We start from the raw sequence: 22,104 nt of genomic DNA, 5'->3' as shown, positions 1-22,104 counted from the left end.
TTTACTAAAGCTCGTTCTGCTCTGTTTATTGTCGGTTTAAAAAGTGGACAACTAAACACACAAAGTGGACTGTCGCTTGAGACTAATATAGCCTGTCTGCTGGAGCTGTGGGAACACAGGCCAGTCTCCATACACCTGTGCACAAGCACGAGCAACTGCATAGGTCATTATCGCGAGGGTACGTCTCCAATGTTTGCTCTGCAAAAGAGCGCATTCATCAAATCCGATCATTGTTTTGTTTGCGAAATGAATACGTGAAATGAAAACTGCTTTTGTTTCGATTGAAATAATAATAACGGGTTGATTGATAAGAGCAGACTGCTTCAATTGATTAAAAAAAAAACACAAACTGAATAAATAAATAAAAAATGTATCATGCAAATAATATTTGAATATGTAGTTTTCGCCTGTCTTACTTTTAATGTTGTAATACTGTTTCGGTTTAAGACTATTTTTTCCAATTGAGGTCACGTGTAATCTGGTACATTTGAACGTTGTATTTGAACATCATCTGCAACTGAAACCTTACACAACAGCCTAATTAACATTAACATGTTAAGTGCACCTATATCCAAACATAAATGACAGATCTGACTAGTCTTAACCAGTATGCTATAAAGCCATAAACGTAGATATGTTGATGACTTAGACGGGTAGATACAAATAACAAACCAAATGTATGTCGATCATCATCATATTAAAAGAAGAATTAAAAGAAACAACCAATGTTAATTTATTGAAGTGTCCCTTCAATTCGGCATATTCTGATTTAAATATGTTTATAAGGATTAAACCATCTTACTTATTTGACAAAAAATACAATTTAATGTGTGGAAAAGTCTATCATTCATCTTTTCAAATTGCTGTCTTCCTAAATATTTATCAGATTGTTGATACCCCTAATGAAAAGCCCTGTGTGTCAGTGAACGCCCCCTGGCGGCTCTTATCTCCTCCGAGGGGTTGGAGGTGTCAGCCTGCGGCATCACCGTGCAGCATCATGCAAACACACAGAGACATCACACTGCAGTTTTACTGCAGGCTCTCTAACGCATGAGAGCTTGCGAGCTTGTCTCATGCAAGCTTTGTGGAACCTGAACCTGTAACCTCACACAGGAAGGAAATAAAACAGAGATAACATTCAAATGACAACCATAAACGTGATAACCAAGTTTTTTCTTTGGTGTTTTTTTTTAGGAATTTGTATATCAAATACCTCCCAAGAAAGATACAGAGAAAACCCCATATTGCTTTCTATACACCTTTCAATCTAAATTATATTCTGCACTCTGTGACCTCTGGTGCTTGGACGTAATTTCCATGTCTCCTTAAACTGTACGATTGTTTATATTTAATACCTCCTTAATTTATAAATTAAGAAAAAAATTGTATCTGTATTTCGTCTATATGTATGTGTCAAACGGGTTTGATTATGCATTAAAACGAATTATATAATACAATATTAATATACTTTAGGCTACATTCATATAATTATGCTTCTGTTATTAATAATAAAATGAGGCCAATAATAATAGCCCAATAATAATGAGAATGAAATAAATGCCATGGTGACATTGGAGAAGCATTTTGCATCATCAGCACCTTCTTCGGTGTCTGAAAGGGAATTGAAGCTTTCTCTTTCTCATGGGGATCAGATAAATATAGCGCCTGTGACCCCCCCCCCCCCCAAGCACACATGTACACACACCAACCCGATCACCATTTGCTGTTTGTGTAAAAGTGATTAGCCAGACACAACTGCGAAGCTGTTACCTTTATAGAAGCCAAGCCGCAGAATATCCTGTAAAACGACACTAGCAGTGATGTAATGGTGAATTAAAACATGACCTCCAGTCAGAGATCATTACTAAGAAAACAACCATAAAAAAATATATTTTTAAAACAATTAGGTGTCTTATTATATAGGCCTATACGTTGATATATTTTATTTAAAATGTTATATTTAAGACGTAACCACTTTGTAAAGCCAGTCTTGAAAGCTACACATAAGTTTGTTGGCACTCATTTTCAGGATGTATAATGACTTCCCATTTATACGATAATCCCTCTTTTTAACATTTTGAATCCATATAGACAGACCATACATCTTGATTCATTTTTTGTTCTTTTTGTTCTTCAAAAAATAAATTGTTAGATCCTATAATAAAGCAGCAATTCCAAGCTTTAAAAAATCGAATACTGAAAAGATTAAAACATAACTAATTTCTCATGTTTCTCCAGAGAATTATTTTTAATAGTATTATTACTAAATATATAAAAGTAGAACTTTACAAATACAGATTTAAAACATCGTGAAGATTGATATTAATAGGTTGGTTATTAAGAATTGTATTAATAAATGTAATCACACAATATTCACAGGATTAGATTATTTAAAATACCTACCCTTCATGTAAAATTCCAATATCATTTCATATTATTCTATTATGCATTTCTAGCGTGAGAGGGTTTTAAAACAATATTTTCTAGATGTTTTCTATAAATAAATCTGCCATCAAATGATCCATGATTGTTAATAATGAAAAAATGATTTTAATTCTTTCTTAGATTTATTTACAAATAAATTCAGTTTACAACACAATATAGCTACATAGAATTACATATATTTGTTTTTTAATTATAAACAGCCTATTTTCAGAGCTTGTTTGTGTCTTGTATGAAAACGAAACAAAAATGTATCCAGTTGTGAGCTCCGATACGCTACAAAAAAGAAAACATGTAAAATAATTATCACAGATCTCAAACAGCAACAAAAAAGACAGGTACAATCGTTCTTTTTACAAATATTTACAAATATTACCTGTACAGAAAAATCTTCTTTTTCTTTTTGTCTCTGTTTCAACAGTCTTTGCTACCGAGTCCAGTGTTATTGATTTGTGCAGATCACACTCCCCCCGCAATAGTGTCTCTATATAAAAATAATAAGAGTTTATTTATCTTGCTTTAAAGTCATTGTGAAGGCCACTTGGACACCGCCGCTGCTGAGGGTAAAACATGTCCAGAAATAAGATTTGACGGCACGCTGAGCATGGGAGCGATCCCGGCTGAAGTCCGGGACAGAGAGAGGGACTGGGCGCTCAGTAGGGCCGACTGCACGGTGACTGGAGGCCGCAGGAAGGCCGGGGACACCGAGGAGGCACTGGACACCCCGATGATGTTCTCTATACTGAAAGACGGTCTGTTCGAAGGCTCTGATTTGATCATGGACGCGGTGCTCAGGCTGTTGAGCTGGAGCTGCAGACTCGGGCTGAGCTGGGAGTTGAACGCTTTTCTGTTCAGCTCTGCCGAGGACAGCAGAGGGACGCCCGGGGGCAGCATGTGACCCACAGGCGGGATGTACTGGTACTGCAAAGCCGCCGGATGGGAATAAGCCGGGTGGATCCCGTAGTGCCTCCCGTAGGGGCCCCCGAGGCTGTACGCACCGAAACTTTGCATCATGAGCGCAGTCTGGTCCCTGAGCATGTCCGGCTGAACTCTCTTGAACCTTTTCCTCCTCCTAAGGAAGCTGCCGTTGTCGAACATGTCCTCAGAAGCCGGGTCCAGGGTCCAGTAGTTGCCCTTGCCGGGGTTGCCAGGCTCCCGGGGGATTTTCACGAAGCAGTCGTTGAGTGACAAGTTGTGGCGAATGGAGTTTTGCCACGCCGGGAACTTCTCCCGGTAATAGGGGAAGCGGCTGCTGATGAACTCGCAGATCCCGCTGAGGGTGAGCTTCTTCTGCGGGCTCTGCAGGATGGACATGGTGATGAGGGCGATGTAAGAATAAGGCGGCTTTACCAGGCTGTTTTTGGGCTTCTGGATCCCTCCCGTGGAGCTCTGGTCTTGACCCTCTCCCTTCGTGCCAGTCTCTCCCTCCCCGGAGCTCTCACAGCACGGACTCCCTCCACCGGACCCCGTCTCCTCCTTCTCCACCTCAATTTCATCTTCCATGTCCTCGTCGCCCGCTTCTCCTCGGAGGTCGTGCAGGATGCCTCCCACCCGGCTGTCGCAGTCGCTGTCCCCCCTCTCCATGCACTCCTCGTCTCCCTCGCCCACCACGTCAATATCGACGTCCTCCGCTGTGAGCACAGTTTGGCCGGACATGTCGCTGGCTCTTTCGCTGCCTCCAGACAGGGTCATCTCACGGCTTCCTCACAATAAAGTCAAGCGGAGCCAAAACAGCCGAGCAGCCGGGTGTGAAGCTGTAGGAGAGAGCAGCGCGGTCAGTGCGCACACACGGCGGGTCTGCTGGACTTCTGCTCGCCCTGTCAATAGTTCTGGTGTCTCCAAAATAATCTAAACGCTGGTTGAACCGGCAGCAAGCCAGTCAAGCCAAAGAATGTTAAACTTCTTCAAATATTTCTCCACTCGGTAAGTGAGCAAGCCTGTGTAAAGTCTTGCCTCGAAGTTGTTTGGAGATGTTTTGCGCTCCGATGTTCCTTCTCGGTGCGTATATTTCCTACAGGAGTGATATTTGGAGAACCAAGTCGATATGACACATGCTGCTTTTAAAGGCCCGAGCTTTTAAAAGGACTGTCTGATAGATTACTTTTCCCAGTATAAGATATACTATCAGTGCAGGACACGTGGTTTGGTGACGACAGACGCCCCCTCTCCTCTCGGCTCGTCCCTCCCTCCACCTCCTCTCCTCTCTGTTAAACCATGCAAACTGGAGTTGTTTCATGGATTTGTCAACAATGGGACATCAGCAATGCTGCTTTCGGTTGATTTTTGTGTTCGTCCGTCATAGACCATTTAACGGTGGCAGAGGGAGGAGGAGGAGGGGGAGAGAAAATTGGCCTGTATGATTGAAAGATCTGATGCGCATTAATGTGGCTGCGTAAAAACAATCCAAACCTTTAACTTTGCTAATACAAACTCTGTTGAAACTGCAGAATGGAGACGTCGACAGCTAAGTTCTCTGAGCCCTTCTTTAGCTTATGTGTTTGTGTTTGATGTTTAAATGATGTCATTGTGCATTTATGAGTGTGTTTGTGCTCATTTTAAACCACGTTCTGTGCATGTAAAGGTTTTTGGATAATCTATTAATGCGTAAGCGTTAAACATTTTTATTTACTTTTGTTGGTGCACGCATGCATTGATATTTCGAGTTTCACAGCTCGCCGTTCAAATCCAAGCTGCAAATGCAAAGCATGAATTCAAGTCTATTTATTCCCGCAGGATTAGCTGAAGGTGGGAAGAATATTGAGCAGCAGCGGCAGCAGCAGCGGCAGCACAATGAAAGGAGAGAATAAAGAATTTCCTTAAGAGTTTGGAAGAGGTGCTAACGACCCCAATCATTGTCTGATTTTACATTTGAAAAAAGTAGGAAATGCGGTCAGCGGGTGAATGCAAAGAGAGCATTTATTCAAAGCATGAAGGTGAGCGGGGCTCAGGGAGAGGATGTCGGATCCAATACAGAGGCTTTCTCCGCTGCGTGAGAACATTTGGGAGGACTAGTGAAAGATGAGTCCGTATTCCAGTTAACGTTCAAAGCGACTGAAGAAATGTGCCCTAAATTAACAATATATACGTTAAATGCTGAGATATTTCGATGTGACACAAGCAATTTAAACGTTCAATTGATTTTATCGGAAGTCTTTTAGCAGGTTAATGAAAATATCTATAATCAGCACCAGGCTGTTATTTGTGAAATAGCTTTATTTAAATGAATTCAAATATAACTATTACAAGTTTAGTTGTATTCACTGTTATTTTTCATTATGTAATGTATTTTCAATTCAGGCAGAACACATTATAATTTAGGAAGCACCCTATTATTGATATTATTATTGATATAATTACTATTTTTACATTTAAATAAATCAGACATGTCACCTATTTATGAAATAATTTAAAGTTATTACTTTTCTTACATGAACAACATCGAATGTTAATTTACTTAAAGCACATTTTCAAAAATGTTTTAATATATTTTTGTTTTAAATTCCCATCAATGTTATTCTTGTATCTTGCAGTTTGGGAAGATAATGTGATCCTTTAATTGCCTTAGCATAGCACAGAGGTGCTGCTTCATACGCAACCTCCGCCACCTCTGCTCTCTGGTTGAAAGTGGGTTTAATCAAACGCTATCATTAATAATGTGCGTATGGGTCAAAGGAGGAAAACGTGTCCTGCGATTAGACTCTCCTTGTGTTAATCCCTCGGTGACCTGTGTGATCCGCAGGTCCGTCAATACGGACTACTTAGCAGATGAAGCCAGATTCTACATCAACTTTTATCCTGCTTATCCGCAGGGCGCGTGTGTGTTTAGGCAGGTTTATCTCTCTTGCTTTTTAAGGCCCATTAATCGGAGAGAAATCCCCTTCTTCAAGGTTCTTTGTTTGAAAGGATTTTGCTCAAAACGAAAAGTTGTTTTTCTTTTCTGATTGGACACATATCGTGCATTCCTGTTGGGCAATAGAGGTCTATTTGACTGGGGGACCTTATGTAGCGAAACCCTCATTGTGGGTGCATATTAGAAACGCAGTCAGAATTGTTTAATAGCTGCAAACAAACAAAAAAAGGATCTTTATGACCCATGCATGTGTCCTACTTTTAAGGATTTGTTAAGGAATGCGAAGGTCATATAGCAACTGTTTTAACACACTCCCACGTTCCCTGTGTGTGTGTGTGTGTGTGTGTGTGTGTGTGTGTGTGTGTGTGTGTGTGTGTGTGTGTGTGTGTGTGTGTGTGTGTGTGTGTGTGTGTGTGTGTGTGTGTGTGTGTGTGTGTGTGTGTGTGTGTGTGTGTGTGTGTGTGTGTGGAGACAGGTGCAGCCAGCCTCCCTTTTAAAAAAATCCCTGAGTCGCAGTGTTGTGTGAAAGGCGGCGTAACTGCTGATATAACCTGCCTGCAACAGCACCGAGAGGGGGTTTCAAACCCGTCCTTCCTGTGATCTTTTGAAGCCTCATAAATCCGCTTTTATACCTCCGCAGTTTGTTAATGAAATGTACGTTTTAAGCACACATGCACGGCTTAGCGCGACAAAACCTTTTAGTATAATAAGCCAACTCGCTCCGGCATGAAACCATTAGGGGGACAGAGAGAAGAGAGGAGGCAGCAGCAGCTCAGGTGATGGAGAGGAAACAGTCCCCACATGTGATCCCTGCAAACTACCTGCAAGGTCACCGAACAAATAATTGTGATCATAATAACGTGACGCTCTGCTGATTCGTGAGAGGGAGACTTTTTCTCTCTCTGTCCCCCTGTGTACTCATCATGTCTCACAAGGGTCAGAGGTCAGGGTCACCTGCAGATGAGGGCGAGGATTTGCTCAAAGACACTTCAGCAGGGTGAGGGTTTCAGCCATGAATGAAAGTGGCAGTTTAAATATGCTAAATACTGATATGTTTTGGAGGAAATTTGGAAATGGTGGTGAGATTATTTCAAAGTTTTTACACTTTGAATCAATTTATTTCTATTCTCCTTCAAATAACATAATAACTTAGGAAAGGGCACGTTATTACGAATTAATTTAAGCATTGAGAGCAAATATAAAAAAATACATATTAATCTTTGGATTCTTAGTTCTGCAGTGAATACATGTATGGTACTAATTATGTACATATCTCTGGAATATCTCTCATGAATGTAATTTCAATTAAAAAAAAAGTAAAATATTTGTAATTATGAGTTATTAAAATAAAATGTTTTTAAATACTCGCTGTTATCAAATGTTATGTCCATGAATTTAGATAAACATGCTATTTTGCTATTTTGCTAAGTGATGCCAGAAATAATTACAATCCGAAAACACTGAGTCTTACATTGAAATCAGCTGTTTGTAAAAGCAGATTTCTGAAAGGCAACTCGTTTAATTAATTTGGTGAGAGGGCAGTTGGGGGCAGCATGCTACTAAAACGATATAATACATTAATGGCATTGTTAGCGCGCCTGTAATTACGACCATTATGTTAATTATTTTACACCAGTAGCCAAATCTTCAGCTTGTCAGATTTAATAAAGACAAGATGTTTTCAAAAAATGTAAAAACAATTCTAACCACACTTCAGTCAGTTGGGCCACAAACAAATGATTTAAATATTTTCCTAGAATTACATTTTTCATGGTTGACCATGTGAATCGTGGAAAACCCTGGAAGGCAGACTGATTCCTTTTTGGGAAATCACCATTTTCAGCTCTTCTCAAGGAATCCACTCCATCAACCTGCGAGCATCTGTCAAACAATATGATGGAGCCCATTTTTAACCTGCTGGATCAGCCGGAGCACATCTCTCCTACACAACAGAGCACAGAGAGCCGCAAAATACGACACTGATCCACGTGTCTGTGTGCCTGTTGTGTTTGAAGTCACATCTATTTGACGCGTCTGTATAGAGACACCATGCAGCACATTGTAGCAGGTGATAAGGACTCACGTTTTTACTCTATACATTTTTTCGTTTCGTTCATATTTTTGGGAAGGGATAGATTATATTATGATGAGCTTTGAATGTAAATTTGTGATAATACCATGCTTAAAACAAAGAAAATCTGTCAATTAATCACCTTGGTGTTTCTGCTAGCAGCTGTAGAAGAAAAGCATAAAACTTATTTCAGAAACGAGTAAGCTGGGACAACTGGAAACTTGGGTCAGTGCTTGTATATTGAACATTTATCTACAATATTTTACTGGCCTAAAATCAGCGGCCTTGCATGTTGGTCTATATGTTGCCCTATTGTGTTAGATCTTAATGAATGACGATGGTGGCTGTCTATACAAAACATCCGGATTTATAATGTGGATATTCATGATAAGTTCACATATTAATCAAATAAGTATTACACAAGTCACATATCAAATCCCATCTATCCTTAGGGTAAATAATGGAGAACGTAATGAGGTAAATTATTTTGAAACAGGTAGATGATTTAAATATATTTAGTTTTTCACAATAATTGTCTACAGTCCTGTCAAACTTAAAAACAAGTTCAAATAATAATAATAATTAAATCACAGAGGAATATTTTGACACTTTAACAAATATTCTACCCATAATTCATTAAATATGCCAAATGTTTGCCCAATTCCGCAAATCCCTGAAAACACTGCACCGTCACCTCGCAGCCCCTCTGCCCGTCCGTTGCGCCTCTCCTCCGGCTTTCCGTCAGTGGGAAGCCCCGGGGGAGGCTTCGGCTTCTCGCGGGTGCTGGTGGGAAAGTGACACCTCCCGCTAAATGCAGCCGGATTACCATACCAATGTGTACTTGTTAAGTACGTGCAATGTCACCCAGTTTGTAGGCTTTTTGTCATTCAGATTGAAGCTGAAAAGTTTCACATCAGTATCACCGTGTTGTGTGAGGGCAGCGATTCAGGTTGTAAACAGTGCAAATTGGCCCAATAGCAGGCATTTAGCACGGTGTCAAAACACAGGCAGCCTGGTTTTGCACCCCGTCTTTGTCTGCATAAAACGATAGTAAACAATGCTAATACAGCAACGGGTGTCAGGTGGTGGTGGTGTTTAATAAATGGAGAAAAATCTAAGAAAAAGTCAACTGAAATGGGTTTGTTGATATCAAATCACTTCCAGAAAATATTTTAAAGTTGCCCATCACTCTATCCAACAGGAAACTTTATAACTTGTATACAATAAACATATCCATAATAAAATCTTACATGGTGTTCATAAAAGGTGTCCAATTTGAATCATGTTGTGACTCCCCCTGCACTAATCTAAGCAGCTTTTCACATAATTGACATCAAAAGGAAAATCTCCGACAGTGTGACCCCTGAACTCAATATCCTTTTGCCTATTGATGCATACATATATATAACATCACACTAAATTACCTCCTACATCCCTGCCTGCCCTGCCCGTAATAATATTCCTTCACATAATCTGTCAAATTCCTCCCAAAGACACGTTACCTCTTCTCGAACCCAATTACAGGCATTGTAGACGAAGAGGATAAGTAGGAGGACTAAAAAATAATGCAGAAGACTTTAGAAAATGTATTTTGATTGTATGATTAACTTAAGGACATGTTTTAAAAAGGGCATATTTTACAATATGTCCTAAAGTGTTCAATTTAATATCACTCTTAGTCTATAATGTGCTTTATTCTCATGAAGGCCTAACGTTATCGCACATTATCTAATTCATCTTTAAACAATGTTTCTCCTCTAATGTGTAGCTACTCCGTCTCCTTATTTGCTTAATAAAAAAGTGCCTTTGTCTGTTAATCCAGAGGGGATGTGCATATCCCACAACCTAATCAAAGTCATTGTGCTGTCTCTTGAAATTAAGGATTGCACCTTTAAATTGTCAATTACGCTGAGGTTAAGTGGACTGAATAGACCCAATGATTCAAATCAGGTGTTGCAATTTAGTGCACATAGCTCTCTGACTTCATTTCATTGTGTCCTGAATCTCTAATGCAGACAATGAAGTGATTTATTACACAAAGGGAAATATAAAGGTGGATATTTTGTCTCACCTAATCCATTATTGTATACTAAATCAGATATTTTGTTTTTAAACTCAATAGACTTTGTCTTCAAGATTAAAATAATGTTCTTACACACTCAACATCACTGTGTCTGTGACAAATCTGGTCAATAATTCACAGACAAAATATTAGATTAGCTTTAGAAAAGTGTTGTTTTTCCTTGGGTTAGTGTTTTCTTTTCACATTGGGTTTTTATAGCAACACACCCCAGGCAAATCCAAGTCTTTTATGCACCGGTCAGTTTTGAGAGTTGGGACTATTTTGCCTCTGTGATATGTCATCTTTCATACAAGTGGAGAAAAAACAACTGAAATACACATTTAGGTGTTTATTTTACTTGTTTTGTCTATTTGTGTCTGTATATTTATCCTAAATGTATCAAAAAATACCATTAAATAGTGGCTGATTTGCATATTTAAAAATAAAATGTGTTGCTTAAAATGACTGCCACTCATAGTGAAGGTTTTACGTTGGTATCTATCAGTAACACATTTTACTCTATTCACCTTCCTAATCAAAACGAAAAACATTCATGAGTATTTTCAGATAAACTTTGAGCATGTTGTGTCTCATTCAGATTGTTTGAAGGAACAGTCAAAAAAGTCAATTTCACTGTAATTTAATAGAATAAGAAACAACAAATACCAACTATGAAAACATAAAATATTTGGAATTCTCAAACGAAAAATCACAGAATTGATTATCCAATTACAGGAGAAGTTTACATATTTTGTCAATCGTCTAATTAATTTATCAATATAATCTTCAGCCTTTATTTAATAAACTGTTGGATTGTAATCTATAGTTATACGTCATCATTTATAGTTTCTTTGTTTGTTTCGAAATGTAAATCATTGAAGTAATTCAGACGATTGGAGTGGAGTTAACTTGCAATATTTGCCTGTAATTTTTAAATGAACAATATCTGTATAAAGTATAGCATAACATGTACCTTAAATGTATACTTAAGCACAGTACTTGTGTACATCTAGTCAGGTGATATATGAACCCAAAGTGTGTATACTATGATTTAGGTGATTTTGCTCATATTCCAGGGTTTACTCATACTTGAATAAAATATGATTTAATAATAAACTTTACAACCAAACAGTGTTAACAAAGTTATATCCTTCACATCCCGTGCAGAGTCCAAAGTCAGCCACACAAGCATCAATATTTTACATTCCCTCAAGAATCCTCTTTAAAGATGCAATCAATGCCTCCTATTCATTATCTATGTGTATGTCTTCTAGGTATGGCCTTTGTCATTAAGCAATAATTCTCTCCTCCACAGTCCCACATTACTCTGCTGCTCCATACTTTTTCAAATGCCTCGGGGCTATAAATACTAATGAAATCTCTTTGCTTAATTTGATTTTGCTGGTACACTTGCAGTTATGGCTGAACTTTCCCACGAGAGAGGCTGATTGAACACTTTCAAGTCCTTATGGAAGCAGGAAAACATTCCAAAGAGCTGGGGAGATCATTTCCATAATTACCCCGATTGGCAGCCTAATGACCTTCTGTGACAATAAAAAGATCTCTTGTTAATTCCATTTCTGTCGCTGACATTCAAGAGATTCCTATCTTACATGTTTGAGGGTTCACAAGATAACAAGTGTACTTTTTTTCCCTCCCGTTTTCAGTGAGCCAAAGAGCAGCCCTATTCAGTTGTGCTCCCCCCTGCACATTGCAGGGATGAGGCTCTGCTCGGCTCTGAAAGGGATCTGCTTGTGCCTGCACGGCTCGTCCACCCTGCCCCAAAGTTGGATAATTTATGGGCCTGGGGGAGATTATAAAGATGGATATTTGAGGCAATCAATTCTCATGTTGCGTTTTGAATGGTGGGATAGAAATGAAGTGCAGAATAATTAAAAAGATCACAAGTCCCCCCTCGCATGTAATAATGAAGGGCTCCAGAGGCAGTGGGCTCTGCCATGTTTGCCGGAGGAAGCGCCTTTGATGGAGGTGGGGGGGCTTTCACTGCCGCCACACACTAAGGCTGCGTTGCAAATCACGCTCTGTGACTGTGTGAGGACTGTGTGCTTGTCCACAAGGCAGATCATAAGCAGATATTGTTGTCAGAGGAAACGGAGGAGGGATGGGGGTGCTGGGGGGGGGGTCCTTGTTGCTTGGATGTGTAAGTCAGGATGACTCAGAGCTGGCATGAAAAGTGACGGAGGCGGTTGTTTGGAATATGTATCACAGTGACCACAATGCTCGGAGTGTTATGGGATTTTAAAATAAAAACCCAGACAGTCTTTGCATATGAATCAGTGTCAAAAATGAACCCTCTGCATGCACAACTGTGACCTGTTGTACATTGACAATTTAAAATGGTAATCTAAGGCCTTTTTATACCTCTGAATGTATTAGAGCAAATGTGAAATGTGCATCTGTTCTGTTGTGCATTCTCCCTAGGACACAAGGACAATTGTTTTCGGAATAAACGTCTGATATTTTGCAACAGGCAGACTGTATTGCATAAGTACTTCGCCGTCACACTCAGTATTTTATTCAAAAATGGCAACGAGATCCTGATATACACACACAAACCAAAAATCCCTTAATTATGGTGACAAATAAAATAGAAAACACACTGCAGTGAGCTGCTGAGGGCATTCTGGAAACAGATGGTGGGTTGTATGACTGCTTTTCTCTGCTGGACGGAGAAGTGTAATTGCACCTGGCAGCAGGCTCACACTGAATATCTTTCTGCTGGTCACTTGGTCAACTCAACATTGGCATACTGTGCACACATCCAGAGACGTGCAGCGCTGCAGGCAGTAGTTAATTCAGTGAGGATTTCCCTTTTAAAGGGGCTAACATCTCGTAACTGATGGAACCGTAGATTGATTTCCTTTTACAGTGAGAGTTCAAGGGTGTGTGTGTGTGTTTGAATCTCATGGCTTTGTTTCTGACCTGCACAGGTTTTTTTCTGATAAAATGATCTAGCAACATTCCTTGCTCATCTCGAGCCATGATATGAATCTAAATTAGCAATTAGAAAGTGATATTTGGCAGCCTTGGGCATGTTAACAAATAATGCATTCTTAATCTTTGATATACAACTTAAACCCAACTGCAGAAGAAGCCAATGGAAAACATACACAATAATACATCAATATAAATTGCTTCATTATACACATTTGGTCAGTCACCCTTATAAACACTTGTTTATAAGCCACACTTTGATTTGTCTTAAATCCCCCTGAGCTTATATCTTAATAATCAAAATGATCAAAGAAACTGCTGGATAAACTTTAAATTTGTACTATTTTTACTTCTGATTGCAAACAAAACATCTGACTTTGATTCAGCCAGTGGCATCTGGTTCACTGAAGGAGCTTGTGGGGAATTAAGCTAATTATATAATTTAAACATCTTTCAAAATCATCAAAGTACTGCGGTTTATAGCTACTTGGCTTGCCTCGTCTCGGCATGTAATGTCTCAACCGAAGAACTAAAGGGGAAGCTAAATGGCTAATGGGAACATGTGATTGGACTTGAGAAAGCAACTTAGAACAGCAAATTTAATTATCATGTTAGAATTCAGCATGAAAACAATCTATACTAGAAATTAGAGGTATTCCTGTCAGATGACTCGTGTTAGTGGACCTAATGTCATTTGGAGTAGCCTTACACCTTCTTTGAATGTTATCAAATGTTTACAAAAGAGCTTAATGTGCTAAAATGCAATCAGAGAATCTACTGTGTGCAGGCACTGAGCAGTGTTTCCATGGGGTAGCTTAGGGATGCATTAATGGTAACAAACATTGAATCAAAGGTTGCCTAAACAGGCCAAACAACATAATGTCATCCTATTCTTAACTTCCATGGGGCTCTACACATTATCAAAAGCACCTTATTGTTTTGATGGTGGATATTCCCCAATGACAATTCTTTTGCAAACCTTTTAAATCTCCATAACAAATATTTTTGTCAGGATCTCAGTTTCTGTATTTATAGTTTACGGTTTTATTTTGAAATGTTTCTTGTTTTGTATCTTCCTGTCTTGGCTTGTTCACTTCCTGTCTTGTCTAGTTTACTTCTTGTCTTTAGTTTCCCTCCTGTCTGATTGTCTGATCGTGCTCACCTGTTGCCCCTGTGTTTCTCCTCCCCCTTCCCAGCTGTTTCTTGTCTTGTGATTACCCTCCTCTGTATTTAGTCTGTGCTTTCCTTTGTGTTCTTTGACGTGTCGTCGTCGTTGATTACCTGTTCCCTGTAGATATTTGGATCTCCCTAGTTAGCCCTCCATTTTCCACCGGTTTGTCTGCATTTTTATTGGGATACCTTTGCCTTGGACTGTTTCTGTATTTTTGTTATCAGCTTTTTCATAAATAAAAGCTCGCCTTTTGTTATCCGTTTGTACCCCGGCCTCCTCTATTGGCTTCTGCACTTGGGTCCTTCCCCCAATCCTGACAATTTTTGTGTTTTGCAAAGTGACTTTATGCATAACTTGCACCACAATCAAGTTTTATGTCTTGTAAAATAAATGACTTGTGATTTTTCCAACACAAATGTTTGACTTGTTTTAAGACTGTGAAACATTGTCTCTGACTTTACTCTAAATAACCTCTCCAATTATTAGCCATTTGCAAAACGCCACATCATGTTATACAGCAGTACAACTTTCAATCAATGTGTGCATATCTTAATGAAATTATAGTGCAGTATGAGTGATGCAAACTTACTCTTCAATGTGCAGTTCTTCTATTGCACTTCTGCAATGTTTCCCCCGTCTTATTTCCCCTACAGAGGGAAATACGTCTCCTGGGTTTTTTTGCATCCTGCAAAGGGGCCATCTAACCTTCAGATGCTCACAACAGCCCCATTCTTCTCTGTGTTGCTCTTCTTCATCACCCAGCTCCAGGGCATAGCAGATCTGCTCAAACCCTGGTATTGTCTGGGCAAAACCACATATTAAATTTGCCCAGCATAAGCTGTTTCATTGAGCTACAGAAGGAATTCCTTTGCTAGGTCATTCATCTGTGTACATGGTTTGGACACACATTTGAAACAAAGCAAGCCAGTCAAGGATAATATTGAGGAAGTTACATACATTTCGAACTTTGTAACATGTGTCATTTCTGTTCCTTGCTCTTTTGGCCCTGTAGTTGTTGGTGCAGATTCATGCAGCGGGAACATTGAAAGACTGTAGCTGCAAGCGATCCAAAATTTCTGCATGCATATGTAATGTTTTGCTCTTCATTAGGAATTCTGGATTTTCCCCACCAGGAATGTCAACTGAATAGAAAGAGAGGGAAGCTAAGAGAGCTCTCTATCCACAGCAAACAATTAACAATGAATAATAAAGAGAAACATCGGATTCAAGCCGACCGGTTGTCCTGTGGATAATTCTTCAGTTCTGTATTGGAATAGAATATGAACATATCTTTTTGGTTAATTTAAGTTATGAATATGTTTTTTATTCCATATCTGTAACTTAATCTTCTGCACAGAGGGGTTTAGCTTATCATTTTATTCTCGGAGCATGTTTTTTATTGGTCATGCAAAAAGGATGTTTATAAAACATAAACATGTAATGCAAAACTCTCTGCAAACAGCCTTGGGGTTCCTTTAAAATGTAGGACATTATTGTATGAGAAATGATGATGTTTTATGTTCCAGGAAGAAACATGAATCCCTGGAAAATCAAGGGAAAGTTAACATAGAGGAACTGTCTGGAATTTTACGGGAAATGTTTGAAAATGTCTGTTTTATTTTCAAATTCGACTATCAACTAAATCATTTAACATTGTCTCTTTATTTTCCAGCTGGAAGGTTTGCTTTCTTAAGATTGTATTTTGTTCGCTTTTTTAATAATGTATTTGCTGTGGACTGAGCGCTCAGGGCCACTGTAGTTCGCAAATGAAAAGTCGGTATGCAGTAAAATTTGTGTTCATGTAATCAATAACATAAAATCTCACAGTCCTCAGACAAAATACAGATTAAACATACTGTACAGGACACAGCAGTTTACTTCACAACATGTCAGTCCTGCAAGTTCAGGAAGCTCAAAGTGAGAGTCGAATGCTTCTCATTTTTCTTGCTGAGACATGATTTCTGTAACTTAGTGTTGACCTACATCAAACAACTGTGGGCTACTTCACAGAGCGTAGTTTACAGTGGACGTATTGAGTGTAAACTTCCATGAACCTTGGTTATTGTCTCGAGATTCCTCTCAATTTAGCACATTAATTGCTCCGTAAACATTTGATTTATTTCAAAGAAGGTTCCACTTAACTTAAATTGTATTGGTCTTTAACCAAAGTCATCTGACAGGAATTCCTCTATAGGCTGCTGCTGCTGCAGTCCAAACACAACTCTAATACGATCAAAAGTATCTGAGAGGTGAGCTGCTGCGGCTGACCATTATCATCTCACATGATGGGAAGCCTGTTTTGTTTGCAGTGACCTTTTGCAATAATACATTACATTCAAGACCCAACTTATTCATCACTGGCTAAGCAGTTAAGTAAATGTCATTACACTGACTGAGGCTAAACTTGAAATAACAGCTGTTGAAGGCAGCAGAAACACTTAGATTTAAGAAACTTTTTTTTTTTCTAACATTTCAGTTCATCTTAAACCCAAACAGATTAAGTAGCTGAGCTTCAGTTGACGTTGAAATTTGATTGTAAAGGAAGAGACACGTGAAGTGGAAAGACAGTAACGTAAAACAAGATTACATATCTTATGTATGTACGTATGTAGGCACAGTGATGCATTGAGCTGAAATTCAGGTTTGGTTCCATGACCACAGACCTCAGATTTCTGGCTTGTCTGGAGAGTTTTAACACTGCCGATCAAGGCTGAATGCTGACTTAAAAGCATTCCACTTTGGCTTCAATGCAATACACTTACTTGGTGCTTGTTTAGGACCATAGTTCCCTAGTGATAAGGATATATACATTAGTGTGTCACCTGCATTGTTTTGGCAACTTATTTTGAGGGTTTTCCAAAATCTGTGCCAGTGAAAGCATGTAGATGTCTAAGAGAAGAGGCCCCAGGATGGAGCCTTGAGGAACTCTGCAAGTCAGATTTGTCTTTTCAAATGTGTGATTACCTGTAGGTAATCCAGAAAGGCCCACCCAGCATTTTAAAAACCAGACTAGAAAACATAAAACCGGTTGGTTATTGCCAATAATTCATATAGTTGTTGAAAAACAGCTTTTTCAACAACTGGGAGGTTTGATGTATATAGTTGGTCATTAGTGAAATGTCTAGGTTCTTCTTTTTTGTAAGTGGGTTGATGACCGCATTTTCCACGGCCTATTTGCCTGGGGTACTATATTAAAGCAGCAAAAAGAGGATTTCAGATGTGGGGAAATGTCTTCCAGATTTTTAAGTTGATCTTATAAAAATGTTGGCAATGATGTCATAGAAGAAGGACCTCTTGCTTTTTTTTGTTCCATAAAATATGCAAAGTCTCTCATTATGGATGGAATAAAGGCAATACCAATCCCAAACTATACGAATTGTCATTCCTACCAAACCAGAGTGGATTCAAAGCTGAGGTTCACCATCAGTAGCTTTTCTGCCACCTTGCATCAAGGCAAATGTCTGGTTCACTTAAAGAAGAAGTGCACTGGGGACTTGTATGTCCTCTCACTGGTCGCACTGACATGGCCCATTCAGCTGGCATCTGTCCCATGATCGTTTAGAGTCACAAAGTTCACCCTATGCTAGTATCCGTCTGGCGTTTGTCACGCTCCATGCCACTGTAATCCCAGGAGAAATATCGGTCACCATGTGTTTGTTCATATACAGAGTAAAGTTACTATTGTTCTGCACCTTGTGTAAAACTGTCACGCTGCAAGCGTCTGTGTTGTGATTTTGACTTTTTTCAGCAAGTGTATGTGCATGCATATGTTTGTGTGTCTGTGTGGTATCATCTCCCTAGTGTATTCTAGGACTCTTACTCAACTCTCACATGAGGATGACACGAGGCTTCTGGTTTCACTGTAAAATTAGGTTGACATCGATAGAGTCACAAGTGTCACCATGTGGCCACCCAGGACTTCACGACAATACACAGAACTCACTGTAAATGAACAGAGACGTGTCTGAGTCCTCTTTCTTTTCATCTTAGTGTGTGTTTAATTAGTCTGCGTCGTCCTACAAAACATTCTTGCAACTTTTTATGTTTTCCATCGTTAATTTGAATGTTTTTTGTGGAGTGTGACTGACAGTTCTATTTGATGCCTGTTTATTTAAAAGTATCAAAATAATTAATGATGGTCACCAACATTGATTATCACCAATAAACTTCCTAATTCAAATAAAATAGATTTTTTACAATCAAAACCAGAAGCAAAATTATACCTGTGCAATCTATTACAAATCTTGTATGCAATTCATATCAAATACATCTTCATTTTTATTTGTAATGTTACCTTGATGTAAGGATTTATCTTTTGTTGGAATACACAATATCCCAGAAAACTGGTTTTGATCATTGGATAAATTATCTTGAAAACAACAATGCCCAAATAAAAAAACCACTCCATTAATACAAAGTAAATCTCAGCAGCTGAGTAGTGTTGCACCGCCCGCCGGCCGTGAGTTGTTGCCCCTCCCTGGCCAGATCATTTGTTTCCAATGGCTGAAGGTCTCTGTTGCCCAGTCTGTGGCAGGACCAAATTAAGAGCTGCACTCAGGATGGATGAGCGCAGAGAGAATGAAAGATTGGCGGGCAGGCCAAGATTTTTCCTGTTTTCTCCCGTTTTTCTCCTTTCCTTTTGCTGCCTTCTGTCAGATAGATGATGTGCGAGGGAAATATTATTTGTTCCGTTTTCACAGTTGATTTTGTCTTGTCCTCCTCTGAGTTGCTATCTCAATTTTGATGACAGAAACGAGAGATGAAGCCAAAAAAAAGAGACTTGCTTAAATGTTTGCTGTACTGCTGCAGCTCTGGGATGAATACTTTTCAGTTACAATTTAGTATGAGGGGGTCATTGATTGTGATTTTCATTGTATGCTGTTTTAGAGCAGCCAGCTGTGCAACATTTATTGTGCTAAACGTCCTGGATTATCTTTAGATTTGGCAACTAAAAAAGTCCACATCAGTAAAGTGAATCACACAAAATAGATATGCATTAATGGAATGAACTGTAGTTTCTATCACGTTACATACCCATTACTACAAATCCTATAGATTTCTAGCTTCAAACATGATACATCCAAACTGTATGTTGGGACATAAAGATCACATTATAATAATAACATTGGTTGCAGTGAAATTTCTTTTTGCTTAAATCTGCTTAACAATGGCTGCAAGTTTGATCCTGACGTTTGATGTGTGCTACTACAAAAGACAAAGACCAGGACAGAATGAGATGTAAGCGTCAATTGTCACTAACTTTGAGACTAGTGTCACTAACTTTCACTGTGCCTGGTGGAGAGAGGAGGGCTGAGCTGCACTCAGGGTCATAGGTTACGGCTCTGTCCAGATGAAATACTTCATAGCTGTTAGATTTCCTGCTTGGACAGACAGAGGGGTTAGGTCACCAAATATATATTGATCCAACTCTCACACATAATGTCCCTTTGAGTACTGAGTGTGGGGAACTGTTTTCAAAAAATGCAATTAAAGACAAGAGGCAGAAAGTGCAGCAAAAATATATTTGACGTTTTTAAATCTTTCTAGTAGCCGTCCTGGTTTAGTGTCAGACAGTGTACTGCAGCCTTCGATGTGTTCAATGTTAACGCTTGTTTTTAAGTGTAGCGCTCTTCGACAGTTTTTCGTTGTGATGTTGCTCAATGACTTACCATTATCTTAGTAGTGTTATCACAAACATAATATTATATCAGATAGCGGCAATAAGACAAAACTGCCAAAATACTTTTTAACAAATTCATTGGTTTTATTGAAAATCACCATATTATATTTTAAAATGTTCATATTGAACGTTAATTTCTGACCTTGAATTGACAAAAACATCTGACCACATGAAATATTTATTGATGATATTGAGCTTTTTGGTGGCTTTCAATCATACACATGAACTTCTCTTTGCTGTTGTGAATTTTTCAGAATTGGCCAAGAATGAGATTTCGATTGCCACTTGACAAAACTCAGTACACACTTCAGTTGAAAATATGAAAACTTCATCTGCTGAGGAACATCATTTAGGATATAATACTGTTTGATAATCTTTAAAGATGATTGATTATTGTTTTGATGGCGGTAAACTTAGTCTTATACTGTTTGATGTTAAGGTAACAATTTGTATTTTTGAATAGAGTTATACATTTTAAGTAAAGGCAATATGTCTAAAAGTCTTCATAAAAAATAAATCATCATGGATTTCCTGTAAGTTGCAAGCTACATGGCTGTCATGTATGGGAAATACTTTTTCTTCCCAGAAACAGTCACAGAAGCAGTCATGTGACTGTGTTGTTGAGGATGGACTGAGTCAGTCAGCGGCTATGAGATCATCCTATAGAGACGGATCATCACCCCAATTACAAAGGAGTGGGCTATGTATCGTATTTACCACTGCAGAGTGTGAATATGTGTGTTTCCTCTAAGTCTACGCCTTCATTTTACACCCATCTACCACCACTATCATCATCACCTCTACCACTAACCTTAACTGTCAGATGCCTATCTCCTAATGGCCAATTAAATGCCTTGATTTTAGCCAAAACGGCAAGGCGAGGAATTACTTACCAGAGCTGGCTGGGTTACTTATCTATAAATGGTGGTTCCTTAGCATTTGGTGGCATTTGAGGGCCCCGATCACAGGATAACTGCAGGTCATTTGTATGTTAATGACTCAATGACATGTAGTTAAGTTAGGTGTGTAGCTGAACGCCTCGCTGGAGCAAAAAGTGGGGCAGTGCAGACAGAGGCATAGAATAAAATAGAATAGAACAAAGGAGAGTAAAAGGCGAAGGAGGACCATATGTAAAACAAAGCACACAAAATATAAATTGGTTGACAAAGCAATCTTACCTCAAGGTAATTTTAGTAGCCGTTCTTTTCTGATCAAATCAACCAATGACCGCCAACAGATGGATTTTGTATTGATAATTAAAATCCTTAAATTGCAACAATAAATAGAAATGTGAACATCTGTAATTCCGTGAAAACTGGGCATCCTCCATCTAATAATAATAATAAATGATTAATAATGAAACCTTGAAACCTTGAAACCTTGAAACCTAATAATAATAATAATACATTTTATTTTAGCCGCCTTACATGACACCCAAGGACACCATACAATTTCTTGAATACGCTAAGAGGCAACAGAACATGATAAAAACACAAACAGGATATCATGGAGGGGACAATCATTACAAAGGGTCTACTTAATGGACCTTGAGGTGAAATGGTTTGGTCAACTGCAATTCCCAAGGTCACAAGTTTGAAACTGATGAAATAATGTTAAGATGAAGAAAGCCTGGTGATGTTTTGGAATATTTTAAAATGGTAATCACGGCTACTTGAGAGCCTTTAGTGTAGTAGCTCTGTTTATACCACTTTCTGAAGGAGAGCCCTTTTTGTCTTGTAGTTGTTGCCTTTCTCAACAAATTTGAAGTTCATGGTGTTCCGCACAAAGCCTATTTGTGCTCCCTATGAAGACAAACAATGGGTCACATGGAACTAGCAGACCCTTGCCTACTTTTAGATGTGGAAAAACGTAA

At 38.8% G+C, this 22,104-nt stretch overlaps 1 protein-coding gene and 1 long non-coding RNA gene across 4 annotated transcripts in view; one reads left to right on the top strand and one right to left on the bottom strand.

Annotated features, from left to right (window-relative positions):
• The window catches only part of LOC134869968 (uncharacterized), a 72,012-nt gene that overhangs the window by 27,746 nt on the left and 22,162 nt on the right, over positions 1 to 22,104 (top strand). The window lies entirely within an intron of this gene.
• Positions 2,340 to 4,512, bottom strand: foxd3 (forkhead box D3). Its single transcript, XM_063891765.1, has one exon. The coding sequence runs from the start codon at positions 4,132 to 4,134 to the stop codon at positions 2,968 to 2,970; it is 1,167 nt and encodes a 388-aa protein (XP_063747835.1). The 5' UTR covers positions 4,135 to 4,512; the 3' UTR covers positions 2,340 to 2,967.

The sequence above is a fragment of the Eleginops maclovinus genome, chromosome 9 (assembly GCF_036324505.1).
Source record: "Eleginops maclovinus isolate JMC-PN-2008 ecotype Puerto Natales chromosome 9, JC_Emac_rtc_rv5, whole genome shotgun sequence".
Classification (NCBI taxonomy): Eukaryota; Metazoa; Chordata; class Actinopteri; order Perciformes; family Eleginopidae; genus Eleginops; species Eleginops maclovinus.
Note: the sequence above shows the minus strand (reverse complement) of the source record. Positions and strands in the feature narration are given on the sequence as shown.